The 22,500-nt window shown below is 41.8% G+C and overlaps 1 protein-coding gene across 1 annotated transcript in view; it reads left to right on the forward strand.

Moving 5' to 3' along the window:
* Positions 1–22,500, forward strand: part of LOC138945871 (FERM, ARHGEF and pleckstrin domain-containing protein 2-like) — a 103,277-nt gene that overhangs the window by 37,741 nt on the left and 43,036 nt on the right. The window contains exons 12-14 of the mRNA XM_070317390.1: positions 817–1,014; positions 3,050–3,124; positions 5,390–5,721. Coding sequence (XP_070173491.1) covers positions 817–1,014; positions 3,050–3,124; positions 5,390–5,721 — 605 coding nt within the window. The remainder of the gene's footprint in view (positions 1–816; positions 1,015–3,049; positions 3,125–5,389; positions 5,722–22,500) is intronic.

The following is a 22,500-nucleotide window of genomic DNA, read 5'->3' on the forward strand; positions in this document are numbered from 1 at the left end:
CCCCCCCCCCCCCCCCCCCCCCCCCTGTAGAATCAACTGTCTCTAATCAGTAAAACAAAAAAAACCTTGCCACTGTGGTTCTTAGTCACTGAACAATCAAGACTGCAGTTGTTTGTGAGTTTTGCACAGTGGAACCCCCCTTTTAAGACCCCCCGATTTAAGACTCCCCCCTTTTTAAGATCTTGATTTTTCAGATGTTCTGTTCATAACCTCTGTAAATTTGCCTCCATTTTAAGACTCCTTCCTTTTTAAGACCCGATTTCCCCACATTTTTAGAGGTCTTAAAATGGAGGTTCCACTGTATAGTCATCACAGTTTCCACATTCATTTGAACAAACAGCATGCTCAAGGGAGTGTATTTTAGCTAAGCTGTGAAAGTCATTCCATAAGGGAGGTGATTTATAAAGAATACCCCACACCAGTTTGACAGCTTTAAATGTCACAAAAGGTTTTCAAAAGGACTTGTGTGCGTATATGGGTTAATTAGAGATTTGTTTCTTTTTTCTTGAAGCTGAGTGTAAATAACACTGCATGAGAAAACCAGCTAGATGCTGGCTGCAAGAAAACTGAGAATATTTAACTGGAATAAGAAAATAATATATTTGATTTAAACATTATTGAATGTTAGATTGCTACAAAAAAGATAAATGATACAACCGTTAGCTGATTTATAAGTTTGCATACTGCTTCTAACACTTTGAAGTTAAAGCAACAAAAAAGTACAAGTTGAAAATGTTGCACTTTCGCCTGGTTTTCTCATACAGCATTACATATTTTGTGCCTGTTATTAACACAACTTTCCAACCCTACAGAAAGAATCATAGCTGAACTTCTTATTCTTTCTTTTCTGCAGGGCTACTACAAAGACACAGTGGAGTTTTTCTTTGACTCGCGGGACAGGTGCAAATACTTCTGGAAGAAGTGCATCGAACATCACACCTTCTTCCGCTGCCAGACGGTCAAGAAATTACCACGCAACAAAGCCAGGGTGGTCAGTCGGGGGTCCTCCTTCAGGTCAGTTTGACAGTATTGGCATTAACCGGTAATTACCAGTATTTTACCGGTTGAAATGAGAAAATACCGGAACAAAAATGGCTGCCGGTATGACCTACCGGTTGATTTTTGAACTGACGGGTTTTTTTCCGCTGGTTAAACAACAAAACCAGTACTCTGAGTTGGACTCTTACTGGTTCCAATGACCAGCCTACCGGGGTTTTTTCTGGACTGTTTGCATCATAAATGTTTGCGTACCGGTTTAACAAAATTCTAGCGCCATCACTGGTTTGATGATGATGATGATGATGATGATGATGTTGATGTTGATGATGATGATCAGTTAGATAACAGTGTTGATGATGATGATCAGTTTAACTGAGTTAGATAACAGTGTTGATGATGATCAGTTAGATAATAGTGTTGATGATGAGGATCAGTTAGATAACATTTTTGATGATGAGGATCAGTTAGATAACATTGTCAATAATGATGATCACTTAGATAACATTGTTGATGATGATGGTCATGATGATGATGATGACAAGTACATTGAGACCTCCCTGTTAAGACCTACAAAAATCTGAGAAAATCAGGTCCAAGTCGCGTAAGGCGAAAATACAACATTTAGTCAAGCTCAGTCGAACTCACAGAAGGAAACTGAACGCATTGCATTTTTTCCGCAAGACCGTACACTCGTAGCTTCGTCTGTCCACCGCTCGTGGCAAAGGCAGTGAAATTAACAATCCAGAAAAGCGCGATAGCGGTTGCGCTGAGGAGGATAGCACGCTTTTCTATATATCTATTCCTTTTAACTCTCTGAACGTGTTTTTAATCCAAACATATCATATCTATATGTTTTTGGAATCAGGAACGGACAAGGAATAAGATGAAATTGGTTTTAAATCGATTTCGGAAATTTAATTTTAATCAAAATTTTTATATTTTTAGTTTTTAGAGCTTGTTTTCTAATCCGAATATAACATATTTATATGTTTTTGGAATCAGAAAATGATGAAGAATACGATTAACGTAATTTTGGATCGTTTTATTAAAAAATAATTTCAATTACAATTTTCAGATTTTTAATGACCAAAGTCATCAATTAATCTTTAAGCCTCCAAGCTGAAATGCAATACCAAAGTCCGGCCTTCGTCGAAGATTGCTTGGCCAAAATTTCAATCAATTTGATTGAAAAATGAGGGTGTGACAGTGCCGCCTCAACTTTTACAAAATGCCGGATATGACGTCATCAAAGACATTTATCGAAAAAATGAAAAAAACGTCTGGGGATATCATACCCAGGAACTCTCATGAAAAATTTCATAAAGATCAGTCCAGTAGTTTACTCTGAATCGCTCTACACACACACACAGACACACACACACACACACACACACCACGACCCTCGTCTCGATTTCCCCCTCTACGTTAAAACATTTAGTCAAAACTTGACTAAATGTAAAAAGGAGGGAGTCTGAAAGTGGAGGTAGATTTACAGTTATGAACAGAAGATCTATAAAAAAAATTTTTTAAAAATCAAGGCCTTAAAAACGGGGAAGTCTTTTCATTTGGGGATCTCAGTGCAAATCACTTATTTCAGTAATTTCAGATAGTTGAGTTGAGAGGTGCAAAAACATACACATTTGTATCCAGGTGGTATGAACTGATATATATCGTTAGTGCTTGGGAGGTATGAAGTTGGCTACTCTGATTGACTGTGTGTGGGAATCACAAATCATGTTTCCTGAACCATATTCAGAAGCAATGAATAGCGCGGGTCTACCGATCCTACTTCTTATATCTCTTGCCACATAGGTGAAATAAAAGGTCGTACATGTAAGCCTATATTGTATTAATATTCATGTCAAAAACTGTACAGTTTCTACCGCTTTACTGACAAAAATCTTCAAATCTGGAGAGAGAAAAATCCTGGACACGTGAACACCCCTTGCTTCGCTGCAAAGAGGTGTGATACATCTAAATATTTCACAGATTTTAAACATTGATAACACAAAGCAGGAATGGTTTTTGACTTGAGTTTTGCATTTTTCAGGTACAGCGGCAGAACACAAAAAGAATTGCAAGAGTTTGTGAGGGAGAGCATCGTGAAACGGCCACAGTTTGAAAGGTTTGTATTTCGGAGTGTGTCGTACATGAGCCAAGGGGTTCAATTAACTAAACGAATGCCTAACTATGCCTACATTTTTCTGCCATACTAGCTGGAATGAAATCATGAGGCAGGCTGACTGGGGAAGATTGAGAGGAGAATTTCAAAAATGTCTTACATTCCTGATTGGTTGCATTCTGAGATGTGGCTTGTGTAGATAACTTTCCACTGGGTTCTGTCTTTGATAGTTGATTTGCCATCAGGACTGTCCATACACATGTGACAGCGGGAAAGACTGAAATAGACGATTTTTGGAAATAACTCCATCTGGTTTGTATGGTTTGTGGAAGAGTGATTACCCTACTTGCGTTTCCTCTGACAAACCTTGGAGGGGCCAATCACTAGCAAGGAGTGTGTCGGAAACACAAGCTCCTGTCCGACAGTTTCTGAAACCTCGCTGGTGATTAGCCGCTCTAATGTTTGTCGGAGGAAATGCAAGGATATTCACTCTTCCACACCCCATACAAACCAGACAGAGTTATTTTTGGAATTTGTCTATTGTCACTGCTTTATTTCTCCCTAACTTTCACTGACTGTGATATAATTCCAAACAGAACTCAGGGTTTAACCTGGGAGAAAAAGGCAATGGGACATTTGTCCCCCTCAACCAAATTCCGATGGGACATAGTCGAAGGCAAGAAGCGCCAAAGAGGCCTGTACGCATTTTTCAACAATGATGTAAAACGGTGTAATATGGTGCCATCCAAAATAAGCCGCTATATCGTGTTATCCATGTATGGGTATGTGTGTGCGTGTTGGTGTGTGTGTGTGTAATCCGATGTAAAGTGTACATTTGGTGGCGTGGTGATACGTAATCTCAATGCACCCTTTGACGCACTGAAGGGAATTGTGATGGGACATTCAGATTTAATGCGCCAATGGCGCAGGGCGCACTAGTAAATGAAACCCTGGAACTAGTTGTACACTGCAACAGATGTGTACAATTTATCTTATTCACTCACAGGCACGGCTTAAGGAAAGGATTCCCAATTTAACAACTAACCGACTGTTGGAAGTACTTCTGATTAAGTAGACCAATGTAACAGTTCTCATTTAGATGCTTTACCTTGAATTGTGTAAATTGGAAAGAACATTTTAGAATGTAATTTTTTGCTTTTCAATGCAACAACCACGGAGCAGACAGTAAGTGTGAATAGAGTGTGGGTGATTGATATTGTGAAATTCTGCCGTAGATGTGGCTTTGATGTTTACTTTTTTTTCGTGCTCGATGAAATCAAATTGAACTAAAAAGAAAGAACAGCCTTTGCTTTTGAAACCTGTTAAATCTGACCTCCTCCTCCTTTGCGTTCATGGGCTGAAACTGCGAACGTACACTCGTGTTTTCGGCACGAATGAGTTTTTACGTTAATGGCCGTTTTTACCCCGCCATTTAGGCAGCCATACCCCGATTTCAGGGAATATCAAATCTGACAGTCCCGAAGAAAAAATGTTTTTGTCGACAGGATAGTTGGTAGTTTTAATGTGCGTGCTTGTTTTGGCTTGAAACTGTGTAGAAGAGATGTGTTCTTGTTGTATTTTAGTTTTCAAGTTATGATTTCAAGCCGTAGCCCTGCTTTGTGTGTTACTTTCTTCATGGTGTGAAAAACTAGAGTTTGGTTAGCCCAGTTAGCCCGCAGACTGTACATGCTAAGCTTTAGGGCATAAAAACAGATACCGTAGTCTCTTTGATGGATCAGGTACAGGAAGGACAGAATGTTAAAAGAATCAATAAGCGAATTACAGTGGTAGAAAATAACAGGTATAACGTTTTTGCTGCTCTTTCCTGCTATGGTTAATAAATGATATCAGTCTTATTTCCTTGGCATTTCTGATGAGAATATCAATTATATTAGTCTTGTTCATATGGTATTAAGCAGAATACTTCCATTATTCATGTTGGCGAGTCTGAAATCAGTCAAGGGTACTAGAAATCAATTGCATTCATTCTGTCCATTGCGAGCAGTCTTCTCTGTGAATCCCATAGACACCTACCTACCTGTATTTATCATGACCAATCATTCAACTTTAATCCTCCCGCTACCCGGTGTGTGTGTGCAGGTCATGTTATACACGTTACCGAGTCTGAAATCAGATACAGCTACTAGAAATCAAGTTTGAACTAATTCTGTCCATTACATTTTACAAGCATTGTTCTCTGTGATTACCAGTGTTTGTCATGACCAATCTTTTAACTCACCTCCCCCTACCTCGTGTGTGTGTGTGCAGGTCGGTGAGCGGTCGCATCTCCAGCCGGAGCACCAGCGTGACCCCCAAGATCTCCACCAAGCCGTCCATGCACAACTCTGCCGACCTCCACAACTCTACTGCCTCTAGCGGCTCACACATCCTGGAGGCCAACGCAGGGCTGCCACCCCTCCCCCCCACCCGCCTGGAGACAGCCGAGGTCCACTCCGACTCCTCCATGTCGGGCAGCCGGTCCTTGGGCTCTCCGCGCCTGGAGCACGGCTTGTCAGCTGATTCTGAGGGCGGCGACTTCGTCAACCAACCGGTGGACATGGCTGCCGTGGACGCCCGCCTGCCCCACTCGGACTCGCAAGGTGCCGACTCGGATTTCGATAAGTTTGACGATATTCCTCTGTCTGTCTCTGAACGTGTAACCCAGCCTGACGTGGCGTTCTCTAACTTCCTGCCGCGGTCACATCTTCATCAGGACGATGAAAATGTGACTGACGCCGATGTTGATGATGTTGAGCTAGATAACGATGACAAGGATGAAGCTAACCTAGTGTTGTCAGCCAATCAAAATGCTCTAGACATTGGTGGTAGGGAAACGGGTGCTATTGCAGACCATGCTGTAGAGTATGTTAACGGCCAATCACTTGCAGCTATCAGTGCGCAGACAGCCGTCACCACCCAAGTCAACGGCAGACCCAGCGCCGAGGAAGTAGCAGCCGTTGACACAGCCGTCAGTCAGCAAGAGGCAGAGAGAGGGGCAGGTAAGGTAGGTGTTACTCGTGGTAGTGTGCCCATTGACTCAGACTCTATCCCTGTCTCCCCACACTCAGTTGGAGAGCTAGCAGCAGCAGTAGCAGTAGCCAAATCCAAGGATCATCCACCCAAGGATTATCCACCTGAGGATCAACCATCACAGGATCGACCATCACAGGATCAACCATCACAGCAACAACCACCACCTCCCACCCAGGATCAGCCAGCACCAGCCAGTCTTCATCAGCAGGTGTCTGTAACTCAGGCCCAGGTTCACGCCGTTCAGAGTGAGGAGTCAGGGAGTCGAGGCAGCCCCGCCGCTGCAGAGACAAGATCAGTGACCTCCTCCGCGACCTCCACGCCCAGCATCGCCCCCGTTGCGGCAGAGACGAGATCGGTGACCTCCTCCGCGACCTCCTCGCCCAGCCTCGCTCATGTGCCCAGCCCCCTGATTAGAGACACGGACCTGAACGAGGAGATCCCCTACGTCCTCCACCGCCGCCAGTACAAGGACCACGAGGAGAAGCAAGAGGAGACCTCAGTGTTCAGAACTGGAGGCACCCCCTCCCCAGTCTCCACCCTGCTGCGACAGTCCCGCAGCCACAGCCCTCGGGGAAAACTAAGCCACGAAGACGCAGATGGCATCGGTAGAAAAATCCGCCCTGACAGGTCACCGTCGGCGGGGCGAAGGTTCGAGCTGATTCACTACAACAAACTACCGGCCAGGGACAGTTTTTCATCTGTGGATGACACCACCAGCCCCTCCTTTGAAAAAGACCTCCTCAAGAGCTACAGTGAAAGTCCACAGTCGGAAGCTAAATCGTTGGACAGTGCAGAAGGAGTGAGAAGAGAAGAGTCTGGTGAGCCTCATTGTGCGCCAGGTCCAGCAATCGAGGCTACTCCCTCACCAGCTGAAGTCACCAGACCTCCTGACAGTGAGATTGTGAAAGGAGCAGCTGTTGATTCCAAACAAACTGGTGACAAAGCTGCAGAACCTGATGCTATCAAACCCAGCAGTCAGGATGGTGTCAAACCAAAACCACCACCTGTGGTTCCCAAACCAGAAAAACCTGTGCTAAAACTGACCATAAAGCAAAAAGAAGTAGACGTTTTGGTTCAGAATGGAACAGGTAAGGGCATTTCCAAAAAGCCTGGACCGGAAACGGTAAAGGTTGATGCTAAGGCTCCAGAGGGTACCGTTTGCAGGGTGGTAGAAAAAGCTGCAGAGATCACGGTTGAGAAACCGTTAGACATAGTAGATCACAAGGCTGCAGGGAACGTCATTCATGTAAAAGATAAGGATAAAGTTCACAAGGAGGTGGACGCTCTGACGCCCCCATCGCCCCCATTACCACCACCACCACTGTCACCGCCCCTTCCTCCACCTCCTCCCATGAAGCGACCGCAGAACCCCACGATGGAGATGGGACCCGTGCCGTCGCCACAGCAACCAATACTGACCACTCTCAGCACCAACACAGTGACCGTGGCCAAACCGCTGGTTGCCGCCAAACCAAAGCCTCCCCCTGTCATGCCTAAAACCAGCAAGAAACCACCGGTAGCGCCGAAAACCAAGAGCGCTCCTTCCAAGCCGCCCAGAGAAACCGGTGTCCCGGCACCAGCATCCACGGCCCTCCCACCATCAGAAGCACCAGCAGCGGAGGAACAAGAGTTCCCCCCACCCCCCTCTGACATGACCTCTTCGATCACGGGAGACCTTGACCTCGACTCTCTACCTCCGCCTCCTTCAGAACTGTTGATGGATCTGTCGTCGCAGTCGTCGGGGACTTCACCCGAGTCACCCGCGTCTTTTCCTCCTCTCCCGCCGGAAGCTACTGCTCCCCCTCCTCCTCAGGAATCTGCTCCCAAGTCACGACCAGACAGTGTTTCTTTGACACAAAGCAACCAGGGTAGCCTTCAGCCTGATCAGGAGAGGCCGACAGGAGAACAGAAGTCCCAAGAGCAGAACAAAGACCAACCTGCATCCTCAGGTTCTGCAGCAGCCAGCACCACCGAGGCACAGAGAATTATGGATTTACCATCCCCAGCTGCTGCCCTCATCTTCAGCGAAAGCGACAGTCCTACTTCTCAAGCGGAAGCACCCTCCCCAGCCTTGACATTCACCACCTTTCGACCTGACCCTTCAGAAGCCGACTCTGTTATCACCGTGACAGCGACGAACACACTGTCGTCACTTCCCACGGTGTCTGTGTCTGATGTTGGAAGCAACAGCAGCAGCGGTTACTCGAGCCAGGTGTTGTCCGGCTACGTCTGCAGCTCTCGAGATCCACGCAAGCGCTGGTCGTTGGAGAGAGTGGAAGAAGAACCATCCAAGGAGGCGCTAGAGGAGCGAGAACGAGCCAGGATGGAACCCAAGCGAGTGAGCTGGCACGAAGAGACTGTCCACAGTTTCCATAGCGACGTCAGCATGACCGTCATGCGAAGCCCTGTGGATGAGTCTAGCTCCAGCTTGGGAGGGTCCCCTCACCGCGATGACATTGACTCCGGCGACCTCATGGACACCCTGGAGAACCTTCGACAAGGGTCGGAGAGTGACCTGACCTACTCCGGAAGCTCCGGTTCGTCCAGCAACCCCAGCGACACCGAGGACTGCAGCACAGCCAAAGAGGTGTACCTTCAGTACGCTGCAACCAAATGCCTGGCAGAGTCAGGCAAAGACACCACCTTTGACTCGGGCATGGGGGAAATGTCGAGCGAAGGCACCGTAACCACCACCGCGAGCCAGCAGCGAGGCTCCACGTCCCCGCTGGACACGCTAGAACGACTCGGCTCACTCGAGGGCAGCTTCGTCAGCGACACCAAACGACCCAGCATCGAGGAGTTTCCTCCCCCTCCCGCGTTCCTTTACTCCAGGGGCAGCACTGGTTCTTCCACCTCGCTAGAAATGGCGGCTGCAGCGGCAGTGGCGAGTGTAAGCCTGGCACACAGACGTCTCAGCAGCGTGGACCCAATGTTTAACATGGAGGGGGGAGACCCCATGGAAGGTAGGGACTGTACCACCAGTGAAAGCGAGAGTGACTTTGACGAGGAAGAAGAAACTTCCAGGCTAACGAGGGTGCCGGAGTGCGAGGGGGCTGTGGGCGGGGTGGAGGAGGGGGAGCTCCATGGTGTTCATGACAGTTGACATGCTCTCTCTGCTGCTTGCTACAAGGACAGTGATACCTGTGGTGAGAGAACATCCTTGGGGCACGCCAAAAGCGTCCCTTTATTACAGGTGTCCTTTCAGGACAGGTATATTTGTGTGAAATTACTGAACAAAGGGACAACGAATGGTGAGGGACATCACAAGGTGTCCTTTGGCGAGAGGTGTCCCCTGATCAGAGGGGCCTCACATCACAGGTAGCACTGTACGCTGAACACACTTCTTTCTCCACTGCCTGCAGCTGATGCTACGGATCACCACTGGATCACGGTGTCTCTTCCTTTTGTATTTTTATACTCTGCAGTGTCGATGTGATGTACTTGTCGTTTTTGTTTTCAACCTGATCACAGAAATCCATCCCACAGTATTGTGTTCAGAGGAGTGGATAGGACTTTTTGGGTTTTTCCTTCTTTTGTGGTGTCTGTCTCACTGACTGTCTCAGAACTGATCTCATTCTGAAGTCCAGATTATTAAGAAATCTAGACATACTGAATGGAGAGTACCAATCTCTGCTTGTAAGCTCTACTTGTACTACAGTGGAACCTCCCGTTTTAAGACTCCCCTTCCCCCTTTTTCTTCTTTTTCTTCTTCTGCGTTCGTGGGCTGAAACTCCCACGTACACGTGTTTTTTGCACGAGTGGAATTTTACGTGTATGACCGTTTTTTACCCCGCCATTTAGGCAGCCATATGCCGTTTTCGGAGGAACCATGCTGGGTATTTTCGTGTTTCTATAACCCACCGAACTCTGACATGGATTACAGGATCTTTTCGTGCGCACTTGGTCTTGTGCTTGCGTGTACACACGGGGGGTGTTCGGACACCGAGGAGAGTCTGCACACAAAGTTGACTCTGAGAAATAAATCTCTCGCCGAACGTGGCGACGAACTCACGCTGACAGCGGCCAACTGGATACAAATCCAGCGCGCTACCGACTGAGCTACATCCCCGGCCCTTCCCCTTTTTAAGACTACACTTTCACATTTTCTGTTCATAACATCTGTAAATATACCTCCATTTTAAGACTCCCTCTCTTTTGAGATGTGCTTTTTTGAGAATTTTGGAGGTCCTCAATGGGAGGTTCCACTGTACTGTTTTCTATTATTGTTGCTTTCTCAGTCTTAGTGATGAACTGTGCGAGAATGGGTTCAGCTTATTGTGATTTGTGATATCATAGAGATGAATTGGAATATAAATGTTGCTGTTTCTGATACCACCGCAGTGTGCTGCTAAACTTCATCGTTATTCCTGTTGAAAATACTGATTCTTGAAATGTTCGTGTGTGCCTAGCTGTTCTGCACTTTGTGTTGTAGCCGTATTTGAATTTGTTTAAATGATCGTTGAAGAGATGTCTAATTTTTTTTTTAGGTGATCTTAGATTTTGAAACCTTTTTTTATATACCACCCAACTAGGTACCACCCAACTAGGTCGTATGCAGCTGCGGGGTCGGATTGGTTGAATTGAGATTTGCTATGATTTCAACCAATCAGACCCCAATCAGGCTGGTTCCCTTCCACCAGGTTAGGTGGGACTTAGTTTTGCTTTGTGCACCCCAGCCCAGGAGAGATCTGTGGTGGTTAACATGATCGTGTATGCGGGAAGGACGGTGTCTTTACTGCTTGAGCATTCTTCCACTGGTGCTATGGTTCAGGTCATTGCTCGATTTCTGGTACAGTGGAACCCCCATTTTAAGACCCCCCAATTTAAGACTCCCTCCTTTTTAAGACCTTGCTTTCTCTGACTTTCTGTTCATAACTACTTCTGTAAAATTACCCCCATTTTAAGACTCCCTCCTGAAGACCTGATTATGTCAGATTTTTGGGGGGCACCCCCCGCGGGTTAGGGGGAAGAATTTACCCGATGCTCCCCAGCATGTCGTAAGAGGCGACTAACGGATTCTGTTTCTCCTTTTACCCTTGTTAAGTGTTTCTTGTATAGAATATAGTCAATTTTTGTACAGATTTTAGTCAAGCAGTATGTAAGAAATGTTTAAGTCCTTTGTACTGGAAACTTGCATTCTCCCAGTTAGGTAATATATTGTACTATGTTGCAAGCCCCTGGAGCAAATTTTTGATTAGTGCTTTTGTGAACAAGAAACAATTGACAAGTGGCTCTATCCCATCTCCCCCCTTTCCCCGTCGCGATATAACCTTGAATGGTTGAAAACGACGTTAAACACCAAATAAAGAAAAGAAAAGATTTTTGGGGGGTCATAGAGGGGAGGTTCCACTGTAGATGTTGTTGCTGTTTGACGTGGTGTTTGTTTTGTGATGCTGTTCACACGTCATTGTAACATTGATGGATTGATACAACTTGATATTCAGTTATAATGGTGTGTACCTTGTAAGATCTGTGCAACTAATGGTTTATTCTGATGTGGGTAAGATCTAGGTGTAGATCTGTGTTGAATCTGGTAGTGGTAGATTGGCTGGAAAAGTCAAACACCCTCGCGCATAGGCCATAGTCCTGAATTTACCCTGTGGAAGTGATTTCACATTCTGAAAAGAGATGATGATAAATGTTTTTTAAAGGAGAACAACTGCTTGAGATTAAGTCAGTGGGACGCTTAACATGACATGGGGTTATGTCAGGTTATTGCCTTAAGTTGTTTGCCTACGAATTATGTGTATCCTCATTCTGTTTGTGGGAACTTTTTGTGTCAATTAGCCCTTCTATAAAATAAAAAAAATTGAGACATAGATGTTAGTCCACTGCCGTTTCTTAGCTTTTCTCCCAGACAGTCCTGTTGTTTTAATCTATGCAGGGGTCTTGCCATCAGTATTGCTAGCGTCCAACACAGCCTGATGTGTGCCAAATACTTTCCACAAGGTTCAGGGTTTTTTGTTCACTTTCAGTCAAAACAGCACACTCTTTCAAGCTACATTTTGATTTGAAGGTTCTGAAACTCTAATATCGTGCATTTGTTGAGAGTTATATTTATACAGTGTAACCCCCCCTTTTAAGACCTTCAGATATCTGAGTAAATCACTGGTCTAAAAAAGATAGGCGTCTTGAAATGGGGGTAAATGTACAGACATTAGGCAACAACAAAAAAGTTGTATGTTTCTGGTCACCCGACCCTACCTAGTTTTTTCCCGCCGACCCTAGACTTTTTTTTATTGCATTTGTAAAAAAAAAAAAGCAAAAAAAACAAAACGAAAGTAACAGACGGCAGACGACACAAGGGGGATAACCCCGCATCCCTTTTGTCTCATTTGTTTTGTAATGTGTTGTCTTTCTCTTTGAAAAGTAAGTCCAGTCTCTTTGCGTCACTGTATAGTTATTTTCTACCCTGAAAAAAGTTAAAAAAAATTCGCTACCTACCTACCCTATTTTTTGTAGCCATGTTACCAGAAACATACAACTTTTTTTTTTGGCCTTATGAAACAAATTTAAAATCTGAGAAAATCAGGTCTTAGTAGGGAAGAAGTCTTAAATGCCAAGGGGGGGGGGGGGGGGGTGTCTTGAAGGGGGGGGGGGGGGTCGGTCCACTGTGCATTGAACGTAGTATGCCAAGCATTATTTATTAATTCATTTAAATATTCATTTGTGTATTTATTCATTTGGAAAATATGTATTTAACTAAGTAACTATGTCATAATATGATGGTATTCTTTTTTGAACCAGTTAACCTAAATGACCTTACATGAGGCGATTGCTTTGTTGTCAGCCCGTATGTTTAGGTGTTACTTTCGCCTCACATTTGTTGCTTAGGCCAAAAAAAAAATAGGTGTGGTTACGGTAACATAGCCAAAAAAAATAGGGTAGGTAGGTAGGCAATCACTTTTTTTTTTTTTTAACTTTTTTTTCTAATGTGTACAAATTAAACCTACTTGACAGGGAAATAAGTGTGCGACTCGGGCGCTTTCGCTTTCATTGCGTTTTTTGCACTGGGTTTTTTTTTTTGATTTTTTTTTTTTGACAAATGTAATAAAAAGTTATAGGATCGGCCCCTAAAAATAGGGTAGGTCGGGTTACCGTAACCACACCTATTTTTTTTTTAGGCCTTATAATAGTGTTTTTTTCCTTTTGTTTGTGCGTTGTACAGTATACATTTTTCCTTGACTTACTTTACCAACGAGTCATATTCGTTGACTTTTTTGTGATGTCTCTTTTTGTGTGCAATTACTAAGCTGAATCTTTCACCGTCTTATTTTTTTGGTTCTTCATGAAGTTGTGACAAATATTGTGTGCAGTTAGTTTAAAATCTGTTTGAAGACTAGTTGTTTGGCAGTTTGGTGAAGAGGGAGGATCTGCAGTTGATTTTTTCCTGTGGAAAAGGTAGCGATTACATTTGCAGGTGTGGGTCTTATCTGAGTAGGCAGTGACATTTTATAGTGAGAGGGAAGGTGTGTGTGTGTGTGTGTGTGTGTGTGTGTGTGTGTGTGTGTGTGTGTGTGTGTGTGTGTGTGTGTGTGTGTGTGTGTGTGTACATGAGAGTGTGACTGTGTTTCTGTGTGTCTTTTCCACTGTGTGTGTGTGTGTGTGTGTGTGTGTGTGTGTGTGTGTGTGTGTGTGTGTGTGTGTGTGTGTGTGTGTGTGTGTTAAAGTTGGTTTTAAAGTATGGTTGTCAACAAGAAGATAGAACGTGCTGCCTGGTACTGAGTTGTTTGAAATACAGGAACCAAAGTACATGGATACATGAACATGTCCAGGGTTTTCTTGGTTTTCAAAGTTGTGTACATACCTGTAATTTTTTGGTGAATTACGAAGATAGCCTGGTAGTATTTTCCTCTAATTTGTACTGTAGTAAAATGCGAATATGTTGCCTGTTCTTGTTGAGTGAATGGTCTTTGGGGTACACACAGTGTGATATTGGTTTCATATTCTCTTTTGCTTTAATTCAAAACCATCTTGCTTACAGTGAGTGGATTTTGGTGAACTAGTTTAATTTTATTACCACTCGTACTCATAACATTATCTGTGAGGAACTGGTTAATCTGCAGCCCTAAGCAGATGAAAAGAGCATAATCATGGTAAATTCTATGTTAAACGCTTTGTAAATATGGTCTTTAGTTATTGTTTTGATACTTTTCAGTGAGTGTACTAGCATCTACACATTTTTCTGTTACCTTCTCAAATGAGTTATAGAATTACTAGCGCCAACGTTTGATCTATAAGCACATGAGGTCTGGTTGAAATACATGAGTTATGTCTCAAGAGATTTAGTCCAGGCCTTTTGATAAGATAAGATAAGATAAGAAAACTTTAATGTCCATTTTCATTTGACACAAACATGGACATTTTTCTGTTGGCACCACATCGCATTTAATAATAAGAGTTTGGCAGTAAATGCTTGTATCTAAACAGCAGGTCAATTTTTAAAAACAGTACACCTGGCGACCACCTCTTGATAACAACTACCTCCCCAATACACTGCCACCCCGAAGAGTTTGATGAGTTTTTCCCCTGAATTTGGTACATTTTAGCATCCTAACTCTTCACAACTCATGCCTCGACATTTCTGTGAGACTTAACTTTTCTAGTTCAATCAGAAACGGTGCATTTAAGATGTTAATATTAAATATATCTGACAAGGCAGCCAACTTCATGTAACAGAAGGCTATAGACACTGGTAAAGGGGGGTGATGGTGGGAGGGAAGGAGGAAGTAAGCAAAGAAGATATATATATACAAAAGCGTAAAATGATATATATTCTGTTTTGTAAGACTTCAGTAGCCATGACACATTATTAGAGTCTATACTTTTTTGTAGGTATGGGTAATTTTTTGTTTACCAGGTAAACACCTCATATATTGTGCATGGTGATTGTTTTATTATTCCTTTACTGAGAGGTTCCTAAGCTTTTTTTCAGTGGTTACAAACAATGTCTTAAACAGCATAAGATGTTAATTTCTGTCGTTTGAAGATACATTCCTTCTTATGTAAGCGATCATGTTCATCATTACAAATCTGGTGGGTTTTTTTCATGGGATAATTGAACAGAGGAACCCCTCTTAAGACCCCAAAAAATCTGAGAAATTCAGGTCTTAAAAAGGAGGGAGTCTTGAAATGCGGCTACATTTAATGAGGATATGAACAGAAAATCTTAAAAAAGCAAGGTCTTAAAAGGGGGGTAGCTCAGTCAGGGCGGGGGATTAGCTCAGTCAGGGCGGATGTAGCTCAGTCAGGGCGGGGATGTAGCTCAGTCAGGGCGGGGATGTAGCTCAGTCAGGGCGGGGATGTAGCTCAGTCAGGGCGGGGATGTAGCTCAGTTCAGGGCGGGGATGTAGCTCAGTCGGTAGCGCGCTGGATTTGTATCCAGTTGGCCGCTGTCAGCGTGAGTTCGTTCCCACGTTCGGCGAGAGATTTGAGTCAACTTTGTGTGCAGACTCTCATCGGTGTCCGAACACCCCCGTGTGTACACGCAAGCACAAGACCAAGTGGCGCGCACGAAAAAGATCCTGTAATCCATGTCAGAGTTCGGTGGGTTATAGAAACACGAAAATACCCAGCATACTTCCTCTGAAAACGGCGTATGGCTGCCTAAATGGCAGGGTAAAAAACGGTCATACACGTAAATTCCACTCGTGCAAAAAACACGAGTGTACGTGGGAGTTTCAGCCCACGAATGCAGAAGAAGAAGAAAGGGGAGATGACTAATTGGGGGGTCTTGAAAGGAGGGGTTCCGCTGTAGCCTTCAACTTTGACACATATGAACAATCGGCCTGGCTGTTTTCTGTGCAGCAGTCAGAATTTGTTGTTGTTGCGGATTTTGACAAACTATCGTCATTAAGTGCATGAAACAGCCAGGCTGTTGATAGTGGAAGACCTCCAAAAATCTGAGAAAATCAGGTCTTTAAATTTAAGGGGTTGCATTTATAAAAGTTCTTAACAAAAAGTCTTACAAAACATGGTCTTGGAAGAGAGGGGATATTAAATTTGGAGTCTTAAACGGGAGGTTCAGTCTTAAATTGGGAGGCGTAAAAAGGGGGGTTCCGCTGTATGATCCTAGCCCTTGTAAAAACCTTGACAGATATGTGGTGATTTGCGTAAACATTGCCATGGGAAGGAAGCTGGTATCTTTAAACTTACTTAAAATTCAGATATCGTGAATTCCATGTTAATAATTTACACCAACACTTTACAAGGCTGTGAATTAAAATCTTTGTAACTGAATTGTGTGTGATGTACTGTAAGCGAGATATTGAGGTTTCTTCTACTTTTCCAACGAGTTAATTATTCACATGAAAAATATTTGTCTGTCTGTGGGTGTGTTTTCTCAACTTCAAATGACAATTGTTCTTCTTGTCGGTGATGTGACCATGATGTACATGTAGTAATCAGTCGGCTGTGTACTGAGGGTAGCGCAGAAATAAAAGGATGATGTCTGACCGTAAAAAGATTGCAGCTTTCTTCTTTTTTCTTGGAACTTTTAGCTTCAGTTCACTGTCGGTTTAGTTTATACAGTTTTTTTCTCACTTTTTAAGTTTTTTAAGTTTTTCTCAACCTTTTTATTTCTGTGTGATTCTTTCCCTTTTCGTTAAATTTTCTTGTGTCTGTTACTTTTCTGTTATTTTTGGGACGATTGTTGTATGGATGTACGAGTGTGTGTATGCGTGTGCATGTTGTTAGTTGTTAATTCTTGGAGCATACAAAATCGGATACAGCAGCTTTTATGGGATTAATGTTGGAATTTGTTTTGACAGGGTCTGGTAGGTTGTTTTTTTCACGTTCCCTGTGTTCATCAGTTTGCTAAAACACATACACAGACAGGTATGCAAAAAGATATAGAGAGAAAACTGATTTAAAAAAGACTTTTTTGTTTGTATGTTCTTACTGAATGAGGCAAATTAAGAACTAATAACCTGCGCAAGGACTTTCGTTTAAGACACATGCATAGGAATATTGGAACTATGACGATCTTGCATTGATGTGGGTTTTTACTTATGTTGAATTAACAGATTGAAAGCACATTAGTATATGAGCAGTTCTTCATTTTGACCAAAGATCACTGAACCCTTTCTTGCATCCACGTTGAATTGGCAAGAGATTCTAAAAGTAGAACAGTAATCTGCAGTCCAAATAGAAATGCTCATATCCATGATTGATAGCAAAAATGGAATTGGATGTGTGAGCTTGGGTCAGGAGGCAGCCAAACAGTTAAATATACATGCAATTACTCATGTCAGGTCAGAGAACTTCTGTTTGTTTTTGTTGATGATGAGGTGCTTGTTTACCTGTCAGGCATGGTTTTTCCACCTGTAGATGAAGTTCTATAGTTCATCCCATCTGGTTTGGTAGCTACATGTACTAGTTATAAGTGTCCTGGTAGTAGTGTTTTTTCTTCTTTTTCACCCTCTCTCTCTATCTGTTGTTCTTCCCACCTGTTTATGTTGTTGATTAAGAGGTTTTGAGCTCTGGTTACTTAGTTTATTTGACATTTTAAGCGCTTTACTTGGTTTATTTGACATTTTAAGTGCTTTATTTGACATTTTAAGCGCTGTTCTTGGTTTATTTGATATTTTAAGCGCTGTACTTGGTTTATTTGACATTTTAAGCACTCAGATAATTCTTTCAAAGAGACAACCTTTTTTAAATGTTGTTTGGTTAAGCGTGTTTTTATTAATTTCTTGTATACACGTTATAAACAGTAACAACATTAAGAACGTTAACAAGCAGACTGCTTATGGACACGTTCTAAAATTGATAATCAATACACATTCTGATAACAAGACATGGCGAACAAGTGATTACTTCAACCCTTTTCTTTCAAAATATTTCATAATATTTTATACAAATAAAAAGAGAGAGAGAGAGAGAGAGAGAGAGAGAGAGAGAGAGAGAGAGAGAGAGAGAGAGAGAGAGAGAGAGAGAGAGAGAGAATGCTTTGCTACATCTATTGCTGTTACTGTTAATAGAATATCAGCCGAATCGATCAGTTGACATAATGTAATCTTGTACAACAGAAAATATTTTCGTGTTCAAAGATATAGTTAAATCAGTATTTCCAAACAAAAGTGTTTTGCAATCCAGAGGATGCGTTTGCAGACTATTGAATAAAATGGTTCTATGTTCTTTAAATTTTGGACAATTAATGTAACAAAAAGTGTTCAGCATCTTCCGGGCGTACTCCACACATGCATTCTAAATTATCAGAGAGGTGTCGGTTAACAAGGTCTTGTTGCAAATCGCTCATATTTAATCTCAACCTGCTGTGAAATACCTGTGCCTTACGGTTGCCTAAATAATAAATGTTGTTTACTGAGATTATTTTGAAATTTTAAGCGCAAAGATGATTCCATAAAAAGGCACTTTTTGACAGTTTTATAATATTGATAGTAATTGTCTGCTGTATTCAGGTCATGAAATAATGTGGCACCTGAATAAATATGAATACCAGTTAAGGGACATTGTGTAAGAGTTGTGGTAGAGAAAACTACAGATGTGAACGATTTTTTTTAATACTTTTATGTTTTATATTCATGTGAATATATGGATCAAAACTAAATAATTCTGCAGTGAGTTGGCGATAATTCCACCTATTAATAGCTGTAATGGAGAGTAAAATTGTGACGATTTTAGTTCCAGTATTATTTCTTCTGCTTCTAAGTGAAAATGCTGGTGTTCAGAGATAAAGGAAAGTTAGGGCAGATTTGTGAACTTGCATAATTGTTTCATTTGTAAAGTTAATAGTTCCAATTTTTTTTGGTGCTTTTTTCACACAGATGGATTTCATTTTGCCTTTTTAGTGTTAATGGTACATTATATTTTGCCGTTGATTCATTTTATCTCATTTTTCTCATTTCTCATTGTCTTGTCACTGGGTGTATTTTTCCTTCCGTGTTGAGTGCTTCCGTAGTATCAGTTTTGTCAATTATAGTTGTACAACTTGATAAATACCACATTTGAGCCATTTAAGCATGCAGCGTATTAATCCTTGGGTAAGTACGCTGTATGTTGTCTCTTTTGTTTGCTTTTACTCAAAACTCTGGTATTTGGAATGATAAACATTGACTCAAGTTAGATATGAATTTATCTTATCAGCAGGCATGGGAATTGTCCGCCGAAAGGCAAATTTCCGCCGAATTGGTTTTTTGTTCCGCCGAAAAAGCAGAAGTTTCCGCCGAAAAAAAAATGGGGGAGGCAAAAATGGTTCTAAAAACTGAATTAAAGGGCAAACTTGGAGCTAAGATGACACCAAATTGCACCATTTGGTTTTTTTGGAGAGAACAAAATTCCGGGGGGGCATGCCCCCGGACCCCCCTAGTAAGGCTAGGTGCTTCGCGCCGTCGACTTAGTTATTACTTACAGATTTTCAGCCTTTTTTACAATTTTTGATTCCCATGCCTGTATCAGCTTTACATCACCTTGAAAATGACTAAATAGGTCTTTTCAGCTTTTTACACCAATGAAGATTAAACCAACAAAAATTAAAAGTTCTAATGACAACAATTGAAATTTTTGTTTAAACCACGGAAACATTACCATTACTTCACGTTTGGTAATATCAGATACCGTTTAAAGTCTCAGCTGGACAAGAGGTTTATTTTGTGCTGCATTACTAAGTTTAGATGTGGCTGCTGTGATTCTACCTACCTACTCTCTTTCTCTTTTTCTCTTTAATTTAGTTAATGGTGAGGGGGGGATATATATTTATTAATTTGTATAATACAAGCCAGACATTGCCCCTTCATATTCAGTTTTTAAGAAATGTGGCCCTAATACCCTGTTACTTTGAGTAAGCTGCTACAATACTTATATGTGCCCCCCTCCCTTATGATCAAGTTTTAACTTCAGGCTGCTTTGAGCAAGTGATAATAACATGAATGGTTACATGAAGCTTAAATTGTTAACTGTAATAACACATTCTGAGTATTGTTTCTCTCATGTAACAAATGTTTTTTCAGTAAGACTGGTACTAAAAATGGAGTTCCTTGCGAAAGAATGATGGGTCTTTTTTCTTATTTTCATCCATTTCTTGTGTATATAAACAGTATTTTTGTTTTTGTTTTGTTCATTTTTGCTTGGTGCATTTCTGTTGTGGTTTTGTTCCTATAGTGGTTTTTTTCTATTTTCTTTAATTTCTTGAACTTCTCTACATTCTGTTTGCCCTAATTCAGTCTCCTGTTTACATTTTAATAGATGTAATCACCTGTGTCTTGATTTTAGCAGTTATCTTTAGATAAAATACAGTCTAGTATTTCGATGTCAACATGCAAGGCATTTTTTTAGACTGCAGTATTAGCTACTTGTTTAAGTAGTTCAAATAGAAAGCACAATAGAAAGTTTCAAGTTTTTATAAAGCAAATTTATAGTTTTTGTTTAATCATTTAGGAGTGATTGAGTATCTTATATATATATTGCATATTTAGTAGCTTCTGCAGTATTATTTTTAAAAGTGGGACAGTGGTTGATAGCATTTTGTTGTTGTACAGCTATTTTTAGTTTATTCATGTCACACTGACCTGCTATATGTGTATACCCCCGTTTGGCTATTCCATGGATGTATTTATTTTTCGGTTTTTGGTGTCCATTTTGTTCTGTTTGATTCTGTATTTCTCGTTTCCTTGCAGTTTTTTCACATGGACTTGGTACCTGTATTGTGATTGGCTGTTGTAGCACCCACCCTATTTATCTATTGACTCTGAGGCTCAGTGTCTTGATCATTTTGATTGGCTGAACAACATTCATTCCTGTTGCATGATGTATTTTGATTGGCTGTCACGAGACTTCTTTGTGCATGCTTTTTTTCCTATGTGTTTAGATGACTGCTCATGTTTTGAATTCTGTTTTGAGTTACTCTTACAGCTATTCGTGTCAACCCCGTAAGCGCTGGCTAGGGTAGATTTCTTGTTTAGTTTATAATGCCCTTGAATCTGTAGCTTCAGAAGTATCTTTATGTCTCATTAGGCCTAAAAAAAAATAGGTGTGGTTACGGTAACCCGACCTACCCTATTTTTAGGGGCCGACCCTATAACTTTTTATTACATTTGTCAAAAAACAACACAAAAAAACGAGCGCAGAAAACGCAATGAAAGCGAAAGCGCCCGAGTCGCACACTTATTTCCCTGTCAAGTAGGTTTAATTTGTACACATTAGAAAAAAAAAGTTTAAAAAAAAAAGTGATTGCCTACCTTCCTACCCTATTTTTTTTGGCTATGTTACCGTAACCACACCTAATTTTTTTTGTGGCCTTATCCTAATGGCTATCTCTAGAAACAGCCCTGTGGAAGCGATGTCCTAGTTATTGAAAAAAGAGTAAACTGTTTTAGATTTATTCAGTGTGACGGTAAAACTCACACAGGGCTATATTGGGAGATTGCAATAAAAATCGACGAATTCCAGAAATAACTCGGTCATGACCCCCACAGAAATCAGCACAAATTAGGTATACCAAACATGAGCTGAAAATGTACTGAATTTGTACCTCCTGCCCAAAAATGTACTTCAAATGTACTTCAAATGTGCTGCAAAGAAAATTCAGTACATTTGAGGTACACTGAAAATGTACTGCAGGGTTGTATGGTGGTGAAAGAGTGAGTACCCTTGCTTTTTCTCGGACAAACTTACAACACATGGTTCCTGTACACGTGTACATGAGACACGACCCTTCGCTAATGACAGGCCTATAAATTCCTATAAATTGTCGCGTGGGAAATAATCTCACGTGGGGAAATTTTCCCAGGTGACAGCCAGTCACTAGCGAGAGGGTGTGTACATGCACATACCGCGTGTCGATTATTTGTCCAAGAAAAAGCACCCACTCTTTCACAACCAATACAAACCTGACAGAGGTTTTTTTCCCAGAATGTGTATATTACAACAGCACAATTCAGCTTGAATTAGCACTTTTACCCAAAAGCAAAGGTAAAGTAATTTCTACAAATTCTACATTTATTGTCAAGAACAGTTTTAACATCCTATTTACTGTAGCTTAAAGGCATACTAACGCACTCCCGTGTTTACAAAGTGTAGTTTGCCCACAATCGATGTCAAACGCACCATAAGACCATATAATGACGATACGTCACCATGCGCGGACCATAATACATGCATTACAGCTTGTTCTAGCCTCTGAAAAAGTGAGGATGTCAACAAAGCCGCGGTGTTCTCTCCCTTGCATCAACGTTACATGTGTTGCCAAATCTATAAATAGGACGATCCAGATCAAAATGAAAATTCAAATATCTCAACATTTAAGGGGTCCTAGACCACAATATTTTGCAGGGAACTTAATTTAGTCTGTCTCCAGCTGTTGGTAAAGCAATTAGCTTGTATAGCCA

The sequence above is a fragment of the Littorina saxatilis genome, linkage group LG13 (genome assembly GCF_037325665.1).
Source record: "Littorina saxatilis isolate snail1 linkage group LG13, US_GU_Lsax_2.0, whole genome shotgun sequence".
NCBI classification, from domain to species: domain Eukaryota; kingdom Metazoa; phylum Mollusca; class Gastropoda; order Littorinimorpha; family Littorinidae; genus Littorina; species Littorina saxatilis.